Source organism: Perna viridis, chromosome 3, assembly GCF_037379345.1.
Source record: "Perna viridis isolate PV_CMFRI_1.1 ecotype Kerala chromosome 3, ASM3737934v1, whole genome shotgun sequence".
Taxonomy (NCBI): domain Eukaryota; kingdom Metazoa; phylum Mollusca; class Bivalvia; order Mytilida; family Mytilidae; genus Perna; species Perna viridis.
The window spans coordinates 53,823,311-53,837,151 of NC_142447.1; the positions used below are offsets into that span (position 1 = coordinate 53,823,311).

Consider the following 13,841-nt stretch of genomic DNA (forward strand, 5'->3'; position numbering starts at 1 on the left):
ATGGTTCCATTGTTTTCGTAATATTAAAACAAAACACAAATTATTCTAAATAGCCTATATTTCTATCTTTGTTCAAAACTCGATATCGATTATAACCTAGATTTCAAAAACCGTGACAAAAAAGTAGTGAAACTAATAACGATTTTAGTCCTACTCTCGATCTACACGGATATTATGGATATTAAGGTCGAATGTGAACTAAAGTCTTCACGAAAGTTTCACAATTAAACTACGTGTGCATGTAGTATTTTCTCCTACTGTTTTTGTCTATATCTTGTTATAGTAAAGACCTATCATTTCTGTGCTTAATTCAGATCGGTTTAAAATAGCCACCCTAGTAGTCAAAACTTCTTTCCAGTTTTCCAGTACAGGTGGAAAACGACCATGTATATAGTATATACCCCGTCGAAAATGCTCGCTACTTCCCGGCCTCTTTTTGACAAGATTCATAGCACTTTATAAAGTCAAAATTTAATTTGAATTTACACCTAGTCGACATTTTTAAGACCGTGGTACATATTAACAGGTACTTTATATTAGTACCATATAGTCCTTGGTATTAAGCATTCCTTTGTGTTATTTCGATATATAATTGGCCAAGAAACTGGCAAAAATGCGATTTGTAAGTATGTATAATCATATTAATGATTCAGACAGAAATAATGGTTCATGAACCATTCGTGCCCAAAATGTCTACGATATTTTCAATGAAAGGGTCAATTGACCCGATATTTCAGTTAGATGATCATAAGACGTCAAACAAGTTTTTTTTTCATATGTGAATACGTATATATACACTCCAACTAGAACACACCTAGTAAATTCCGTCCGTGTGAGGCTCGACAGGGTGGACAAGGACGTTAAAAACGCCCTTAGTAGTAGTACACCTAGTTACATGTAACATTTGACCTGTCGATGGAAAAGGGACAAAACAGAAACTGCTTTTTATCAATTTAGATCGAAGATCAGAATTGATATAGCAGTCGCCAGAACCTTCAGATTTGTAAAACCTGTTAGCATCTGAAATTATATTACACTACCGCAGGAAAATAGTTCCACTTGCAAACCCTATTAAGATATAAATGCAGATAGTTAGGTCTACTTCATATGTATTTTTAATATATCATATTTAATTCTATGCTATTTACGCCAATAAACAAATCCCCTGAACAACTTCTACTGCGAGTAAATATGATAATTAATTTGGTTTGTACTAACAACGATGCAATTAAAAATAATTGACCTCTAACCTCTTACCAATACCTGTTTATTTCAATGCATTTACTCGAATAAACCAATCATTCATTATATTATATTCAATATGTCGATATATTTAAGTTGCCTACAAATGCAATATTCTTAGACACATAATGAACCATTTGATGTTTAGCTAGAAATGGAAAGCCTTCGAGATTATATATAGTCACCGTCCATAGAAATGACTAAGAGCAATGCTGAGTGCCAATTGGAAGAGTTGTCTTCAGATATTTCATACAGGGCCTGGCGAATCCATATACTTACAAAACTTATATAAAGAAAGAGGTTCCAGGCAGTGACTACACTCCCTGTTCCAGGCTAATATTTGTCACTCACTTTTTGCTAAACTTGTAACAAATGGGCAGCATAACCCCCGAAACCACTCCGATCTATCACCCATTGTATCATGTCTTTTGTTACGGTTACCACCTCCGGGAGATGACAAATAAAAATGAAACTTTGTTAATAGACGATGGCAAGCCATGGGAATTTCGATAATGCATTTTTTAGGAATGGTGACAGTCTGTGGTCTGGTAATATTGCTTTTTGTAATAATAATTATATTTTGCTATTTGGCCATGTGTTATAATGATAGAACTGTAGAGGTGTTTCAGGGCCTTAAAAAGCATGGCCAGTGTTCACTGCGCTGGACATAATTTTAGAAATTTTATTCTAAGACTTTGGCGTTTATATGAATGTACATGTCTCTGGAACTAGATGCCCTGAAACTAAGCAATTTTACATGACACACAGGTATCTTATGCGATAGCTTGTAGGACTTGAGCTATATGGCTTTTTCAACTGAGAAATGTAGCTAGTTGACATTGACGTGTATCTAATGGCATACTTTATTTCAATAACTGAGGCTAAAGTTTGAATGATTTGACAGACAGTTTCGACCTGGAGATCTTTAAATTAAATTTCGACTTGAAATTTAGAAACTGGGAAAGAACAGCTAGTAGTTTGTAGTTCAGTCATGCAGTATGTTGGATGTTTTGTGTTAATTCATCTAGTTGTTCCATGTAAACCAACATCGTACCTGAATTTTTCGCAAACTGGCGCACTGCATGCTTCGATGCATCGCAAATTTTATTAAATGCACTTCATAATCAGAATGATGAATTTAAAAATAAAATCAATGAGTTCAATATTAACCATTTAGCTTGTGTTTAGATATGTTTTAATTCGATCCCATCCTTTCCTTTTATCCCTGCTTTTATCCCATATTCTTGCAATTTGACGATTATTCAAGGAGGTAGACCTAGGGTAAGGGACACAACTCTTAAAAGTCATTGGAACGTTTGTATTCAGCAATTTACATCAATCTCATGTAAGTATCAAAGAAACATGGATTGATTTCATTCGGATTCAAATGAAAGCTTGATAGGCTTTGGAATTGAATATGATTCAAACATATCATTGATTTTAATAGTTATGTCCCCATACCCTGTGTCTACCTCCTTAAGGCTAAAAACCACTAATTCCACTTCCCATAGGCTTCTATGCTAATTTCACAATATTCAATGGCTTCTCTGGACTTTACCTTAACTTTAATCTGCAGAGGACTATATATCAGCATGATTCTACATATGTCAGCTCACAATCCTCAGAATGGCATGTGGGGTTAGCAGACTTGCAGTGCAGTACTGGTCACCGGAAGTGAAGTGTCTATAAATAGCATGGGAAACCCCAGTGTTTTCACAAGATAGGGGTATATTTAGAAATCATTATGGAGATTAGGCTTCACATCACAAGAAGCAAAATGCACCTATAAAATGTACAGAAATGTTTTTCCTTTCAGAAACTGTTTAAATTTTTTTAATGAGATGAGAACTTTTTTCACAGCACTATGAGGAACAGGGGTAATTTCTGCGTAGGACTATTTTTGCGTATGTTCCAAATGCTCATTGGTTGAATTGGTGGTCTGTAACCTAAATTAAGGCGTACAAATTCAAACGTTCGATATAAATTGATTCAGTACATGAGTACTTTGATTTTATTTAGTTGTTGATCATTATTTGCCAGCCAATTTGACACTAAGGATATGCAAATTGGTGAAATGACCTTACTAAGTATTTATCGATAGGGGAACTGGTCATATCTGACCACAGAAAATTGTGATAAAAATGATAAGGGCGAACGTTTTGATCATTATTTCGTATGAGTGATTATTTGATTTATGTCTCCGATATTTTTAGTTTGTATGTAATGTAGTATATATATTCCGTTGTACTGTTTTTTTCTTCATGCCATAACCATTTACTGTAAACGTAGCTGCGAAACGTAGCTCTAACTATTTTTTTTGTATTTTCTTAACGTTAAGAGCTACGATTTTGGCTGTTAAAAAATTGTGATTTCAGCGACCTTGATTTTGTCGCACCTACAGTCTCGTGCCAAAAGTATTCGCGGAAAAATGGCGGACGTCATGACGAAGTTGTCTCGCTTTGTACAATAAAAATACAATGCTGATACATAAAACGATAAAATAAAAAAGAAACTTCGTTTCGTGGCTATCGGCTTCGCAAAATCAAAAAAAAAAAAGATCAAGAGCTACGATTTCGCAGTTACTGTAAACGTATTGTCTATTTAAACGGAATATTACACATGCGATTATGTCTAAATCATTCAAATGTTCATGCGTATCATCAGCTAAAAAGCATACACATTTCAAGGTCAGACGAATAGGTACACGTCATGATCAGATGACAGAAGGATTTCCTGTAGAGGCCATTCAAGGGGAAAATATACACATGAGTCTATTTTAAATATTCGTGAGCCTGATCGAGGTGTCCCAATCCTATGACATTTCAAAATGTAGACATTTTGAAATTAAATGTTGGAATTGTTAAAAAAAACTTGGGAAGAAAACAATTTGTATTAACTTTCTTTATTTTTCAATATACGACAATTTTCCTTTGGAATCCTTATTTCATTAGCATTACTTCATCGGTCATAATTTAGACTTTGGACCTAACCGATATTCATTCAAGGTAGGAATATTCGAAAACCTATATAAAACAGCGTAGATACTATTCAGGCGACAGTGAAAAACGTAATTTGGTACAGTAAGTATTTACATGGCAGTTATAATATTGTGTATTATTTATACATGTACAGCTACTGGTATGGTAGTGCCACACTAATATGCAAATATAATGTTTTTTGTATACAAGTACCAATCGTGATTTTTTAGACTGTTAAGTATGGGGTGACCCAGTGATATTTATGTATTTCTGTAAAATTCTTGGTTGAGCGCGATATTGGAAAGTCTAGATCTATGGCTTGTCGTTCGATATTTACCTAATCATAATATTGAATTAACATTGTCATTTATATTTGATGATGTAATCTCAAGTTAAGTTCTTTGGATTTCATTATTTGACTGTCTTAATTGATCCTATTTACTTTCTTAAACGAAGAATTTCATTTTTGTCATTGTTATTATATCCTGAGTGGTTTTTTGTGTTATAGAGCTATTTACCACATGGATGAACAACCAAGAGAGATGGAGGACCAACAATTTATATCCCAGTTGGGTAAGATTCCTGTTGTGAGTTCTGCCTGGAATCGGGCATACTTTCTGTACCAGAAAACCAAGGATTCTAACAGACTTCTCAAGTCTTCCTTAGACATGGCAGAAGCTGGTGTGAAGACAGTTATAGACACATCTGTTGTGTTCGGCAAACCTATTGTTGAAAGATATCAACCACAGTGTAAGTTTTAATAATGTTAAAATCTTGAAATTTTACAGTAAATCTGTGTTTTTAATACACATTGTACTGTACTCCCACTTTCTAAGGTTTGTTTTAAATGTTTGTGATTTCAAGATTCTTCTATATATACTGTTTTGAAAAAATCCTTAAAAATAAAGAGAATGAACTAAACATGCCAAAAAAGTGCCTTTCGTGCCTGATATAACTTATGCACATTATTGTCTTCATAGTGATAGGGTTTGTAAGTCTCATCATGTGATTCTGTTGTTTCATGAGAATGGGTCCTAGTCTACCATTCAAATGCATAGAGATTTGTGTTTTTCAGAGCGTTGGGCTATGTAAATAAAAGCGAAACATATTTTCATGTAAAAATACCAATTTAAATTTCAAATATCTATTTCCACATTCTAAAAGTGTTAAGAAAAAACATAAAATAAAAGAGTTTGCATTGTAATACAGCATTATGAGATCCCGGAAGTAAGCAGTAAAATGCAGACCGGTCTTTGCATTCCAATAGGTTCTACATCAGAATTTCCGGTAAGGAAATTGAAACAAGAATGAGACTTACAGACCCTGTTAGGAGTAACAGGTTTTTTTTTTTTTTCAGTGGTTGAAAAAGCAAACAGCTATGCCTGTGAGAAGTTGACACAGTTGGAGGAGAAGTTTCCAGCTATTACAAAGCCTACAGATGAGGTACATCAGTTACAGCAAAACATATTATTTTGAATGAAACATAAATCTGCATGTACCATCCATGATGAGAAATTAATTCATGTAAGCTGACGGGCAGATCCATTATATTTCAAATGATCGACCCCTAGGACATTTTTTTTTGAATTTGTCAAACTTTAAAATGGAAAAAAATCAGTGACAAATTTACATTATCAGGCCTTTGTTCACTTTTTTTTTTATTTTATTCACTAATTATGGTGTTTTTGTTGTAGTTGATGGATGATGGTAAACAGATGTATGACAAATATGTAAAACCAACAGTAGATAGGGTAGTAGCTGTAAAGGATGTAGCTGCTAACTCATATAACATAGGGAAAGAACAGGTAATATAAGAAAGTTAAAGCTAGGCTTGGGTTATGGGGGCTAATGTTTAGTGACTTTTGTCTGCATTTGTTAAGATATGAAGATGTGCTTGAGTAAAAAACTGGGGTATGAATTCCATTTAGTTCATATAAGTTAATTTTTAGAAGACATTTAGCTAGACCAAACATTTAATGAGCATCAAAACTAAAACATGCCATAATAGATAGAAACAAAATGATGAGGATTTTTTTATTCTTTTTGTTTAGATAAGGAAATGCAAGTACATTTAAACAAAAACCTACAAAAAATTCAACATTTTATTAACCTTTCAAATGTTCAGGTGGAGAAAGTGAAGCAGGTTGGATCAGCAGTGAAGGATTATGGCTGTAACCAGGTGGTTAAGACAATGGAGACACCATATGGACAGTTTGTCTCTAACCAGGTCAACAATGCTCTGGCTGTTTCTGAGCAGTATGTTGATAAGTACCTACCTGAATCAGACTCAGAAGATGAGGAAGGTTCGTGTATATATAATTACACTCTTCTTTTTCATCCAAAGTCTCATATATCAACATTACTGATACTTAAAGGAATTGATGATTTTATTCATATTGATACATGTACATTGGTTACATTCACAAAAAACAAGGGAAATTCTTTTTTTGTGGACAAACTACTTCAGGCACGGGTCTACATGTACCTATTAAAATTCAAGAAAAATGGTTAAAAGCCATTGACAAAAACTTTTCATAATATGAGTATTGAGAAAAGAAACATTACACACTGATGCTTCATTGGGATGATTCTTATCTTTTTTGCAGAGGAAGGAGAAAAAGATGAGATGGATGAATACCCACCGAACCCTTTAACTAGAGCTACCAACTTGACTGGGAAGGTCAGAAGGAGAATGTATAATAGAGCTATGAGAGACTTGAAAAAGTTACAGCTTAGATCCAGAGAAAACTTAGCTAAACTCAGCTTTACTGTAGATCTGGTAAGGATTCTTTATATGAACTAATTCTCTTATCATATTCAGAACAGGTGATACCTGTACATACATGTATTTGTATTTTAAACTCCTTATATATTAATTGTCAATTTATTTATATAGTAACAATTGTTATCTTAAGGTTATCAATAAATCAATTTTGTGGTAGTTAAGTAATACAGAAAATGTATGTTGATAGCACACCATAGACAATTCATAGTTAAGTTCCTAGGATGTATCTACTTACTTTGTAACTTGTTGATAAAAAAAGGTATATCAATGATATTTTAATCTTATTATTTGGCATTCCTTGTTATGGTACCTTGATGGTTTATTTTTACATGTGTAATAAATTGTAAATGGTAATTTTTTCATCTATAATGATCAAGCTAAATTGTTCTATTATTACTTTTTTACAGATTCAGTATGCTAAAACAAATATTGAGTCCACTACAGGAAAAGTTACAGAAACTTTCAGTACTGCTCAAGATAAAATGACATCAGTCTGGTCACAAATAGTAACTGAAGAGGATGAGAGCCAAGAGGTTCCAAAGGTAAATGATAGTGACTGAAGGCTGTATAAGTTCAATTGTTCGTTGCTTGGGTTTTTGTGGATGACTGTCTCATTGGCAATCATAGCATGTCTCCTATTTTTGGTGGATAATTGTCTTATTGGCAATCATACTACATCTCCTGTTTTTGGTGGGTGACTGTCTCATTGGCAGTCATACAATATCTTCTATCTTTATATTGTTCTTATATGTTTTGACTGGTCGTAGTGGACTTAGGCAGAATTTTGGTAGATTTGTTTACTGATAGTTAAGTCAAATTACTGTAGGGACTGATTTTTGTGAAAAAAGTATTGTGAGAAACTGATTGATATCAAGGTTCAAATTTTATCCATTAAAACACCTATAAAACAAACATCCTGAAAACAAATACATATAAAACAAGAAATGTCAGCTAGAACTACTAAAATGTATTGGTTATGTTAATAAGTGAAACTTGGTGCAATTTAAAGCAGTTTTGAAGCATGAAGGACAAAAGTAACACTTTCACAAGATATTTTGATGTTTTATGTCTAGTTTGTACATTTCAGACCTTAGAAGGACAGTCCATTGCTGTTGCTAGAAACTTGACCAAAAAAGTCAGAACTGGAATCACAACATTAGTATCTTACATCCCTGAATCTGTGCAGATTTCTGTGAAAGACAGGATCGACCAAGCCAAACAGTACTCAGATGAACTCATCAAATCTTTTGAAAAAGTGAGTAGAAATTATCATGCAGTTGTCAGTGAAATGCTTGTATATTTGTGCCTTTGAAGTATAATTTGTCAGTTCTTCATATGTATACTTACATGTGATTATAAAGCTTGAAAAATGCCCCACATGATAAGCAAACTTACAAAAATGGTTTTAACACTAAGACTTTGCTCTATGAAGCTTATAAACCATGCACATAATTTATGGAGGAGAAGTTGTACATTGAGAGATATCCAACCACTACTGTTCTCTGTACATGTATCATGACAGTGTTGAAACATCATAAGAATATATGATTATTATGTTACAGGTTGAATCCTATGATCAGATTCCTAGTTGGTTATTTGCCCAAGCTCAAGACAAAATGGGATATGTGCAAGAGACTGTCAACTTCCTTACAGAGCAAATATTGGCCAAACCTCTTGACTGGTTGGTAGGTATCCTAGTAGTAACATACATGTAGATAGATTTTCCCCTGTATTACTCGTGTAATGAAAATCAGATTTAAACAGGTATAACTCAATGACACTTCATTTCTATGCAATATCTAATTGTTGGATCTAAGGAGTGGGTAGATGACTGGCTGTTTGGACTGTTTAATATCACACATTTTTTTGACAAGTTTGCCCAGTAATAGCCTGGAACTCCTCCTTTCCAAAGTCTAAGGCTCTAATATCTGTTTTTTTTTAACTTCATGATGATGGATTTTTCTCTTAATAGTTAGAATTCCAATATCTACTTTTTTTCTTCCAATATAAAAAGACAATTTTTAAAAAAGAGATACAAAGTCAATGTTTTTCTTTTATTGACCTAAGATTTACGAGAATTGTGGAATGTTTTGTCTTATTTTCTGACATGTATTGATTGTAAAGCAAGTTGCCAGTTGTACGTAAAAAAAACCCTAAACAAACAACAACACAATAAACAAGACATAAATCTCAGGCATTGACGGTGGAAAGATTGTGTGTGATCATGCCTTTTATATAGTGCTTTTCTGTTAGAAATGAAATGCAAAAAATGAAGAGGTTTTGTTTTTCCTCGGCTTAAGGGAAGGTCTATTGTAGGATAAAATGACAGGATGTCTATGGGGTTGGTGTTGTCAAATTGTCAATTTATAATGCATGTACATGTATGTAGTTCTTGTAAACCGAATCCAAAACTATATGATTTTGCATGTAATTTTAACAGATGCCCAACAGAAAAAGACAGGATGTGAAGGAAGATTAGTTTCAAAAGACTTCATTATTAAAATTGGTTACATTCATGTCGGACATTTCAGTGTACTTGTGATAAAATTCTCTTTGTACTACTATCTTCTTTGTCAGTGAATAATAAATGATTTGCATTTATGTAGTGTTTTGTTGTTGTCCCATGTTTAATGTTGTGTTACTTGTTAGACAGTAAGGTTGTTATTATGAAAAAAATGTTCATTTTATATCCACCATCAACAATGCTATACAAGGAATTGTGAACCATTGGGACAAACTCTCAGGTAAATAGCCAAACTCTCTTGCATGGGATATTTCTGTGACAAAGCTGTTAAACAAAGACTATGTAATGGAACATTAGGGTCATTATGGGATTCTTAGAGTCTAATTTCAACCCTTGAACCGAAATAAGAGATCACTTCAACATTTTGCTAGTGGGGTGAAAAGCAAAAAACAAAACTGATTTTTTATGTTTGCACTCACTGCACAACATTGTTGCTCTGTGTGTAGTTTCCTTGAACCAGATAAATACAGGAAATGAAAAATTAAGATTCTGTGAAAGTTTCATTAAATTAAGTCGTGTAGGAGGAGTAACCAATCAGAGATGGTTACCCCCCCCTCCATGGCCCGATATTCATAAATGACAAAGTTCATGTTTTGCAGTGTGAAACCCCAAACTAATTTGGAACAAAATTTAAAATTGGAGGTGTACAATTGGAATATGTAATAAAGGTTCTATGCAAGTTTTATTTACGTAGAAGGAGTAACAGATAAGAGATTGGTACCCTTCTGTGAAACAGGAGATAAGGGGGAAAAAGGATGGGCACCCCAATCACAATATACCCCCACATTGCAAGTTGGGTATAATAATTAATATTCAAGAACCTGTTAAAGTTGATAGAAGGCGCCAGTTCTTTCCAAAACACCTGGTACTGTAGAAATTTGACACAAGAATAAATATTGGTAGATACAACACATAGGTTTTATTTAACATGTATTCTTTGATGCAATTATAATAACAAGTGAACTGACAAGTTGATTCCAGACCTTGATTAAAGATACATTGTAAAGAGTTTGAAGCCCAAGATACTGAGTATAATATGTGCCTTTAGAATGTTGAACTCTTGTTTGTAAGTTGGGTTGAAGAGTTAACATTCTGACAAATTGGCTTTAGTGTCTTCATGAAAAATATTTTTTATGCGAAAATTAATGATGCAATAATCGCCTACAGTACAATATTTAATAGTTGATTTGATTGCCACCTCTCTTAGAAGGAACACATGCCAGAGTTTGTTACACCATTACTGCTCTAATAAGGACTTAATAAAAAATTCAAGCAAAAAAATCTGTTAACCCCACAGAAACAACAATATAATCCACAACTAGTTATTTCTTAAAAAGAGTAACCAGACTTAAAATTGGAAAACAAGCTATAAACTTTTATTGAAAAGTTTGTAAGTGGACATTTTTAGATAAATTTAAATTATCAACTATTGGGTAAAAAAATGTAGCATTTAAATGTAATAATGAATTATTTTAAATTAAAATACATCTACCACATGTATGATATTGATTGACTGGAATTTTTGACATACATGTACATAGAAGCAGGCATTTATATCTGGTTCCTTGATGAATTCCACAGTTTGTACAAAAACTTTGTACACCAACTACAACTAAAAACCAAAGACAAGATATATTTGACAATATATATTTAAAGACTGTGTCAATTTATCGATTAAATCCCCAGTTAACTCTTGTAAGTCATGTAAAAAACTTTTTAGTATAAATACATTTGATTTAGATAAATTTCATTTCATGTTCTGGATGAGATCTTCGTAGAAAAGATATATTACCACACACATTTACATTACTTATATCATGAAAAAAAAAAATATTTGTATGTATTATGTTCTTAGTTTTTAAAGATCTTAAGACAGCTTAAAGTATTATATTAATCTACCAGGTTCCTGACTTAACCTACATATCCAATCTCATCTTGACACGTATGGTTATTTTATTCAAGTTAATACCCAATTAGGAGAAAATAAAATATTTAAAACTTTAACATGACTCCCTAGCCGTTTATTTTTAGAAATGAATGAGAAACTAGCAATTCACCAAAAGCATATTTAACTTCATTTTGTGTTTAATGTCACATGGTATGCAGTATCAATATTCAGAACACCATGTTACCTTTTACTAACATTGTAAGCGCAGCCTATGATGTTTAATGTAGTAAATGGTGAAAGATTTAACATGGCTTTAGATATGTGGTGAGATACTAACATTTAACACATTCTCTTTTCAATCTCCTGAGTTGGACAGTGTTGTACTGGTAGAAGTGATGAGGGACTTAACAAACTAACATTTAACACATTCTCTTTTCAGTCTCCAGAGTTGGATGGTGTTGTACTGGTATAAGTGGTGAGGGACTTAACAAATTAACATTTAACACATTCTCTTTTCAGTCTCCTGAGTTGGATGGTGTTGTACTGGTAGAAGTGGTGAGGGACTTAACAAATTAACATTTAACACATTCTCTTTTCAGTCTCCTGAGTTGGATGGTGTTGTACTGGTAGAAGTGGTTAGGGACTTAAATTAACATTTAGCACATTCTCTTTTCAGTCTCCTGAGTTGGATGGTGTTGTACTGGTAGAAGTATTGAGGGACTTAACAAATTAACATTTAACACATTCTCTTTTCAGTCTCCTGAGTTGGATGGTGTTGTACTGGTAGAAGTGGTTAGGGACTTAACAAATTAACATTTAACACATTCTCTTTTCAGTCTCCTGAGTTGGATGGTGTTGTACTGGTAGACCCAGTAGAGGATCTATCATCTAATGGTAGTGCTCCACATGTGCCTTACAGTGATGATCACATTCAATGATCTCTCGACTATGTGCCTATCCTAAATGTTGTCTGTGTGTAATAAATAACGAACATATCAACACAAAATAAGACTTGGCTACACAACCGAGTTGTGCTATATAGTTTTAACTCAATTTTAAAGTGCCATACTTTTTTTTGTTTTTGTTTGTGAATGTTTAAAGTAAAATAATTCCATGTCAATTTCCAAATCAAAAGTATACAATGACTACTTGATAAATTTTGTGAACGACCTCATAGCAATATTATAAATTATTTTGTTTTATACAAGTCTTTTACAAAACTTTTATGCCTTATTTACTCGAAATGGTTTTATTCCGATTGCTTATTCCAATAAAATCTTTTTATATTACTTTATAATTTTCTAATGCTTTTAACCCTACTATGAGACTGCACAGCGGACACCCTAACCTGTAAGGTTATCTCCTTTGAAGGATTTCGACAAAAATTCCGCTGCTTCATACAAATCAAGATACTATACTCAACTGTTTACAGAAACAGGACAAAAAAAATTGAAGAAAATAAGATATCACTTCCTGTAACGTGGGATTCAGCATGGGATGCACAAAGGTTTAAAAATAGCTGTTAACCCGTTATTAAAATGTAAATATTCAAGAAAAGTGGTCTCAGACAAAAATTTCTTCCTGTATGGTCAGCTTATGTGTGACTATTGAATAGTATCAGTGAAATTACTTGCACATTAACAGAAAAACCTTTTAAATTCCTACTCTGATCTCGTGGTAAATAACAGTCCCACATGCACCTCCTAAATGATGCTTGTTCAGCAGAAAGTAACTTTACACAAATGTACTCACCAACTTTTCACCCAGTACTGCACAATCAAGTCATTCCTCAGAATCTCTGCCTAGGGAGAACTTTGTTAAGGCCTGAACTGCAGGGAAAGTTTGACTCGCAACACCATTTAACAATTTTAATTTTTTTTTTTACAGTTATTGACCCTCTTACTCAATTCATTGCCCAGAAACCAGAAAAAATGCTTGTCTCTGACCATTGTTGGCCCAAAATTCAAAACAGTTCAGAACTGTGACACTTCAAATCAATTTTAACCTTTCTTCAGTTATGAAAATTTGTAGTACACTTTCACAGATTTTTATCCAAGTAATTTTCTGAAATTCTGATTTCTTCTCATGACAACAGCAACAAAACAGAATTTGACCACACACTTTTTTGCTGTCATTTAAAACAAGAGGCTGCCAGGAGCCTCAACTGGTTAAATTTTTGCCTTTTGAGGGCAATAATTCTAACAAGAAGTTGTCAGACAATTTGACTCCATGAAGACTTTGGTAGCACTTATCATCAATCGAAAGTTTCATTCTATCTATCATAGTATTCAAGATGTAGGCTGAAAACTGTAAAAAAAAAGTCATTTTTCACCTCTCAAGGGTAATAACCTTCACATGGAGTCGTCTGACAACTTTGATCCCTGGAGACTTTTGTAGGCCTTATAATAAGGATATTTCAGCAAT

At 33.3% G+C, this 13,841-nt stretch overlaps 1 protein-coding gene across 5 annotated transcripts; it reads left to right on the forward strand.

Annotated features, from left to right (window-relative positions):
• Window positions 1-4,116: 4,116 nt before the first annotated feature.
• On the forward strand, window positions 4,117-12,714 carry LOC148622910 (perilipin-2-like). Of its 5 annotated transcripts, none has more exons than XM_088573242.1 (10): window positions 4,117-4,247; window positions 4,729-4,970; window positions 5,578-5,663; window positions 5,915-6,025; window positions 6,346-6,523; window positions 6,827-6,999; window positions 7,413-7,547; window positions 8,093-8,260; window positions 8,568-8,690; window positions 12,254-12,714. In XM_088573242.1, exons 2-10 carry the CDS (start codon window positions 4,742-4,744, stop codon window positions 12,353-12,355), a joined length of 1,305 nt encoding a protein of 434 aa, XP_088429368.1. In that variant the 5' UTR covers window positions 4,117-4,247; window positions 4,729-4,741; the 3' UTR covers window positions 12,356-12,714. The 5 variants fall into 5 exon arrangements, with proteins under 5 accessions (XP_088429368.1, XP_088429370.1, XP_088429367.1 ...); XM_088573244.1 differs by lacking the exon at window positions 4,117-4,247 and adding an exon at window positions 4,297-4,322 and having other exon boundaries at window positions 11,937-12,714; XM_088573241.1 differs by lacking the exon at window positions 4,117-4,247 and adding an exon at window positions 4,297-4,322.
• Window positions 12,715-13,841: the final 1,127 nt, after the last annotated feature.